The sequence below is a fragment of the Sprattus sprattus genome, assembly GCF_963457725.1.
Source record: "Sprattus sprattus genome assembly, chromosome: 3".
NCBI lineage: Eukaryota > Metazoa > Chordata > Actinopteri > Clupeiformes > Clupeidae > Sprattus > Sprattus sprattus.
In genome coordinates, this window is record NC_137922.1 from 36694863 (window position 1) to 36702362 (window position 7500).

The following is a 7500-nucleotide window of genomic DNA, read 5'->3' on the forward strand; positions in this document are numbered from 1 at the left end:
GCACTCTCTCCACTTCTCTCTGACTCTGACTTATGACATGAAGAAGGAAAGAGAAAGAAAAGAAAGACAGAGTGGGACAAAGAGCGACAGAGGGATACCATGGAAACAGAATGTATGGTAACCAAGCAATACTCCAATACAGATGGTAATGACTTGTCCATGGAGCTATGGAACTGTAGGGCGTCACAGACCTCAGGTTTGTCGAAGAATGCAGTCATGATGATGGCGCACATGTTCCTCCACACATCCATACTTCCAAACAACACAAACAAACACATTTGGGATAGGCTCCAACAGTGGGACTGAACAGCCTGGGACCCAGCGCAAGGCGCAGAGAAATCTGTTCCTTTGTGAAAGTAGATCATCTGGTTGAACTTTTACACACATACACAGAGAGAGAGAGAAAGAGAGAGAGAAAGAGAGAGAGACTCACTTGTACTCATAGGGCTTGTTTGTTGTTTGTTGATTATGTGGGGTGGTGTTGCGTGTGCCTCCAGACCAGCGGACGCAGAGAGGCATTGAGGGGACCCCTGAGGGAGCTGCATTAATAATGAAACACATTGGAGGGAGACGGTTGCATAACACCAGGCAGGCAGGCACTTTTGTTTCTTTATTGTTGACGATTTCTCCTCTCAGCTGCTACTGCACGGAGCCGTGGGAAACTGAGGAGTCTGTCGCCTTGGTTGAAAGACCTCTGTTTCTGGCCTTGTAGAGTTGGAGACACCTCCACACACACACAGACACCAGGTGTGAATACACACACACACACACACGTACACACACATCAGATGCAAACACAACACAGACAATACATGTAACACACACAAATACACACACACAGAGACAGATATTTCTTTAGGTGTCATTTTAATATGCTTTAATAACTTCAGCTCTGCCTGGATTACAGTGAACAGTGAAAATACCAGTACCTTTGTGGTCATTACAGTAAAGTGAACTGTAGGTACTGTGTTTGACCAGAAGGGGGCATCTCAGTAATCCCTCACAAGTTGTCTGTTAACAAACATTTTTACAAATGTGCCAGTCAATCAGCTTTCTCCAGACAGGTGCTCTCCTGGACCATTAAAGGCAGCCCAGAAAAAAGGAGGGGGCTAGAGAGGGGGAGAAAGAGGGGGGGGGGGGGGGGGGGGGGGGGTGGAGATAGGGTGGGAGGGAAAAAAAGGATGGAGAGAAGTAGCACCATCTTAGTGCTGGCTGTGAATATCTGATAGATGAAAGCACATATGAAGGCATTCTTATTTGTGTGATTTGCACCCTCCACCCATCTCCACCTCTCCTGACCCCTATCACTTTACCCCTCCTCAGCAGACACTCTGAGTGTTTGCTTGGAAAAAAGAACATTAAATAAACAATGCCTCATCAAACAGGCACCCCAAATCCAATCAAACTCACACAGTGAAACTGACTTGGATATGAAGAGAAAGAAACTGTTCCGTATCTGTTGCCATGGAAAGTGCACAAATCTTTTTCAGCACTCTCATGACCACCATAAGTCTGAGTTCTGCCATAGGATGTTATGAAGATAGCATACAAATCACTTGACTGTATTGTGTGGACATCAGAGACGGATAAATCATGGGCAGTACAGTGTGACCTTCATGTGAGACCAGTCAAATTCGGTCCTAGCATTTTAATGAGCTGTACACTCCAGGCCTTCTTGGGTTTCTATCAGATGTATTCGTAGAAATGAATGGTGGAAAACACAGTATTGATCTTGTCAGTTTCATTCAAATGCCTACTGTGAAGACCACACACTTTATACGCTTATATACGTAAGTCATTCCATTTCTGTGTTGGCATGTTGCAAAACCATTTGCTTCCAATTGTCACACTCTTTGTCAGGCTACATCAGGATTGTAAATCTTGCTGTGTTCACTGACATGCTCTGATTCATGCCTTAATGAATGAACGGTGTGATTATGTGGGTCTCACTCATTTGACTGCATGAATGAAACATCTGTCTTTAATCTCTCTATGGCATTCTGTGCTCGCTTTGTGCCCTTTGCTTTAAAAACGTATGTGATTCCCATCGCTGTGTGACAAAACCCTCCACCAAACACCTTCAATTCTAATCAACAAGCTGGTGCCAATTAGCGCTGTTGTCGCTAAGAAAACCAGGCATTTAAACATTTAGCCTCCGATGGATTACTCGTGAGAGCATTGGTGAGAAATGACTATGAGATTGTTTGTGGTATATGCAACCATGATGGTGGGAAAGAAGAAGACTATGGAGGGCGGGGGAGGGGGAGAGAGTGTTATTGACTGTGTTCTCATGCAGTTTGTGGTGGAGTCACACTACTTCAGGATGAGGCTTGTAGGCATGACAGAATAAAGTCTTTATTGTTGAAATGCATTCTCATGGCGTATTATCTCCAATTTGACACTGTTCAACCATAAATGTGGAGATACTTTATGCTAGGGCTGGGCGATATGGGAAAAAGTTATATTTCGATTTTTTCCCCAAAAAATTTTCGATTTCGATTTTATATCACGATATGAACAAAATCACCCCAAATTTTTTTGAAAAACGTACATGCAAATACCCGCATTCTGGTGCATTTTACCATGTTTTTCTCTGAGATGTAAATCATGTTATCAGCATATCAAATTCACAATTGATATAGGTTTGGTGGCCTGATAATTATGTTGGCTACATTCAAACTGACCACCTCATTAAAGTATGACTGTTCAGGTCAGAAATGGCCAAATGTGTATTGAAACCCAAAGTCTTTAAGGATGGAAGCTGCCAGAAGTAAACGGTTCACGTAGGGGAAATAGTTTTCATACATGGCAAAGCTTGACAGCATGCCCAGCACACCAATGTTCATTTTATTTGTGGCATTGACATCATCTTTCGTGTGTGAGTCATAGAGAGGTATACAAGTGAGTGACACATTAAAAAAAAAAAATCTTCTTTGGTGAGTGTGTGTTTAGTCGCTGCTGTCGTTAGAAAAACTGCCATTAGCTAGTTAACGTTAACGCCAGATTAGCTCACGGTTGTTATGGCAATAACAATACGATTATAGCCAGATAATGTCCATTGGGTGGTCCTTAATTGTCCACTACAGGTAAAACTTGGGCAACTCTGACTTACTTTCCTCTTCTTCGAAAAAAAAATCCGTATGTCCATTTCTGTGGTCTGCTTCTAGCGCGACGCTCCGATCAAATCAGAGATGAATGAACATTAATGACAGTTGAATCTGCGTGCGTGATGAGGCTGCGTAGTACACCAGGAAAACGCGGAGTGGATTTATATTGCTGTGGGTATTCCCCACTGATAAAGTTGAACGGATTTAATTGTGAAGCAATGGAAAGAATAATGGACTAGTAGATCAGCAGTCACGCACGCACTATTTTGACTGCAAAAGTGGGGGGGTCGAAACCATAGACATCCTATTACGTAATAGGATGTCTATGGTCGAAACGACTTGTTTTGAAAAGTGAGACGCATGGGCTACGTGCGGCGCTGTATTCGCGGGTCTGTGAAAACATTGATTTTTTTTTTTTTTTTTTGAAGGCGCCGTCTAATCGAACGTCTCATTTAAAACCGTAGAAAAAAATTACATCGCGATTAAAATCGAAATCGAAAAATCGCCCAGCCCTACTTTATGCACACTTGTGACTTTTTCAGACTCAAGGGTAGTGTGAGCTCATAGGGCACTGATCTGTGGTTATGGGATATGGTCTGTGAGAATCCCACTGGAAATGTCAAATTGCTTTTTTGTGGTTGTGCCTTTGAAGTAGTTTGCTTGATTTAGACTAGGTATCCATGCAACAGAAAGCAAACAGTCACACATATCATCCCTCTGTATGATTATGCATTAGGTTTGGAGGAAAACTTGTACATTTTTCATGACACAAATGCAAACATAAACCATGGCAATGAGAAGTGGATTGAAAATGTATTCAAAGACAATTACAGCGTTATTGTAAGAAGGAACTTAGCCTACAGTATTTGTGCATTGGAGAGAAAGTGAAAAGAAGTCTGTGACACCAGTGACAGCTGTTTTTTTTCTTGTGGAATTCAGTTCCTGCCTTTGTCACTCAATTCTCTTCTGCCAACAACTGTGGATTTGTGTGTGCGTGCGTGTGTGCTCGCCGCACATATAGCGGCTTTGAAAGCACATTCTTATTGGTTGCTGTGGGAGCGCAGCATTGGAAGCCACGCCCAGCCTGCGGAGCGTGCGTGCTCCTTTGATCTCATCCGGTGGCGTTTTGTTGCAATGGACTGTCGTTGAGACCTGTAACTCTGAAGTTAGCAAGTTTAATTTCTGCTATCTAAATAGTGTTTATTCCGAGAATACTAATCTCCAGAGTCCAGTTTATACTATAGACAATAGAAATTGAACCATCTACACTGTGACCACTTCGCGGTTCGCCTCTGCGCACTACGTAAATATCTAGTAAGCTAACTAATTAGCCGGCCAGCTGATTCTAGAATGGTTCTCAAAGCAGAAGATGGAGTCGGTGAGTATTTTATCGAGGATTGTTTACATGTGATATAACCCGTGGTCATTCATTCCCTGCCTTTAAAAACGCGCCATTAGTTCAAGTGTCAGCGCACATTCTGTGACACAAAACACTGTTTTGCAAGCAACAGGTCGTCGTCGTTTATTCAGATACAACATTACGTGTAGCCCACTGCATATTAAACCCGTACTTCAGTTATGATCCATTCACTGTAGAATATGCCAGACGCTCAAAGCTGCTGTTATGTGATGCGTGTACTAATAACGCAGATTAAGCACATCTATAATTTCTTATAGGCCTATAAAAAAGAAAGTATTTTTTTAAAATTCCATTTGTTATAAGTCGGCTACCTGTAAGTAAGCTAATGAAATATTGCCGCTATAGCCTAGGTTGCCATGTTGTCTTCAGATCTACCTCTGTACACAGGAGTGACAACTAGCTATAGTGTATTTTTTTTGGCTTTCTGTGGCAGTGCTCCTTAAGTAGCCTAAATAAAAGGTATACATTGTTTAAAGCTAAATGCAATAATGACATATAATAACGCAAAATTAGTTTTTATTAGCAACACCTTTTGCAACAGATCTACACAGAATTACCGGTACATATTTTAGTTTTGAATAAGCAGTGTACATATTATTGTACTAAATGCTTTTACTTCACAAGTGTACTTCACAGTGAGTATAACTATTGCTGGGAAAAAACTGCTTAACTGGGACAGACCCTTTCATGCGTGGAGGCAGCGACCTCAAACACCTGTTAGACTTTCACTTGAACTGTTTACCATTCTTGTAAAACAGCTCTGAGAAGTTTCCCACGTATTGCCTGCATCAGCTTTGTAAATTACACGTTTAGTTTGGCATTCACACGAAATCTCTCAAATGATCCATTTCTTAATTAAATAGATAATACATCTTTCAGTGGCTGGCTGGAGTTCATAATTGTCCAGCAGTAGTCCATGAGAGTGTGTATGAGTGTCAGAGTGTGAGTGTGGATGATACCAGGCCCTTGTTAGCTGCAGTATAAACGCCTCTTTGATGAAGCCTGTGGCTGGCTAGGTTGCATGTGCCTTAGTGTGTGTGTTTGGCACTGGGGCCTTTGGCTTACTTACAGTGTTCCTGCTTGAACCTATTGAGTCCTTGGCACGAGAAAGAGGCGTGTTTGTGATTAAGACACCTGTTTGCTCCTCCTGATGCCTTTGCTGCTGTGCTCCTAGGGGCTCTAGACATACTGAACAGTTCAAACAGCCGTTACTGGTCAGGATTGGAGTGTGATTGTGTTTGGGTATGACCTGAGGAGGCCTACTCGCTTCAAACCCAAACCAGCATGCTTTGCAGAACGTGGGTAGTGGTTCTGTGTGCCTCTCACCTCACCGGACACGGAGTGAAAGGAGCCAGAAGTCATGAGATCTTTTTGAAGTCACGAAGATCAACTGAGATATTGACATGGTCATTTACGTAACACATTTCTATGTGCATCCGGTGTATGTATGCTACTGACAAAAAAATGTGTTAACCACATCTACAGGAAGGAGAGTTTTTTTTCGTTACGCTCAGCATACTGACATTTGACTGTTTGACAGTTTAACCGCATACTTGCCTGTGATGTGTTGTTCAGTCTTAATAATATCATTATGACTTTCATTATGGTCTGATAAGCATGCAGTTTGCTGTCATGAAATAAATGTGAATTTGAAGACAGAAAGGGATGATCTTCTCTGTCCCCTATTGAAAGCGTAACCTGTCTGGGGTTGAATGGCTCTGTGGTGGGAGAGGGTGAGAGTCTGGGAGAAAAGGCCTCAACTTTTCAAAACAGTACTGGAGCTGCAGAGCTGACTGGGCTAAAATGGAGGCTCTTTCCGCTGGCCATAATAAGAGTTGTTTCTGCAGCTCATTGTCTGCGTGTGAAGGCTTAGGAGGCAAGGCAGACAGGGAGAGGGAGAGAGGGATGAGGGGAGAGGAGGAGAAGAAGAAGGGGGGTCGGGTGTTGTCTTTCCTGGTGGCGAGGCGGGAGAGTTTCCACTCTTTAAAAAAAAGAAAAAAATAGAGCTCTGGCCTTCTCTCTTTTGTTCATTCCCTCTCTTGTTTTTATGTTCTGTTTTTCTTCTGCTTGCTCTCTGCTTGGCACATAAGCTCTCAGACACAAAAACATACACAGACACACAGACGAAAACACACACACGCACACACGCGCAAACACACACACACACACGCTCACACACACACACACATACACACACACACACACACACATAGACAAAAACTATACTTTCTCTCACTCTTTGTTTCCCTCTTAGTGTACCTATCTTTCTAGTTGTGTTGTTTTATGTCTCTTCCTATATCATACCCTCAGTGAAACAGGATACAGGATGTGAGGCTTTGCGGTTGTTGGGCCATTGAGCCAGGCCAGGGGCAGACCAGTAGAGTAACAGGTGACTCCCCTCTGTCCCGCTATACTTAGGGCCCAGCTGCCTGCATCATTCAGCAGCCAGTTGTCCAATGGACTCTTCAGCACCTCTTCAGTACCGATGCACACTGTGTTCAACTCTTGGGCTGCCTTTTAATATAGGCTTTCTGATATGATCATGGCTCAGAATGTTTTATGGTCGAGCCTCTTCCTGGCCTTGCCTTTGTATTCTCTGAGATGTGCTCTGTGTGGCTCACTGGAGACCTCTGGTGGTGGAACACACCCTGCTGTAATAGCAGCTGAAGACCAGCAGGGGCTTCAGGCCATCAGTGAGGGGCTTTGTCCTAGCGTGCGTTTAGGACTTAATCTGAGTTATGTTACAAGGTAGATTCCCATCTTGCTTTTGTCTTGGTCACAAACCGCTCGACAGATCCTAGAGGAGTCAATGGACCATTCACATTTGGCCTGTGCACGTGATGTAAACTGGGTTTGGGTAGAAGTTGCAGTATGTAGATTAACTATACTAAGAAATAAGGGAAGTACACTAATAAGTACACAACCAGCCCTGTGTCTCACTATCAGGCTAGGATGAAGTCATTATAGTGAGCA

General features: G+C 43.1%; 1 protein-coding gene across 3 annotated transcripts in view; it reads left to right on the forward strand.

Annotated features, from left to right (window-relative positions):
• cyth1b (cytohesin 1b) overlaps window positions 1–7500 on the forward strand; it is a 71572-nt gene that overhangs the window by 28347 nt on the left and 35725 nt on the right. Inside the window, exon 1 of one of the 3 annotated variants that reach the window (XM_080835171.1) lies at window positions 4268–4485. The exons of the other annotated variants lie outside the window; for them this stretch is intronic. Within the exon in view, the coding sequence (XP_080691297.1) occupies window positions 4458–4485 (28 nt within the window). The 5' untranslated portion in view covers window positions 4268–4457. Of the gene's footprint in view, window positions 1–4267; window positions 4486–7500 lie in introns of those variants that run through there. 3 annotated transcript variants of the gene reach the window in all.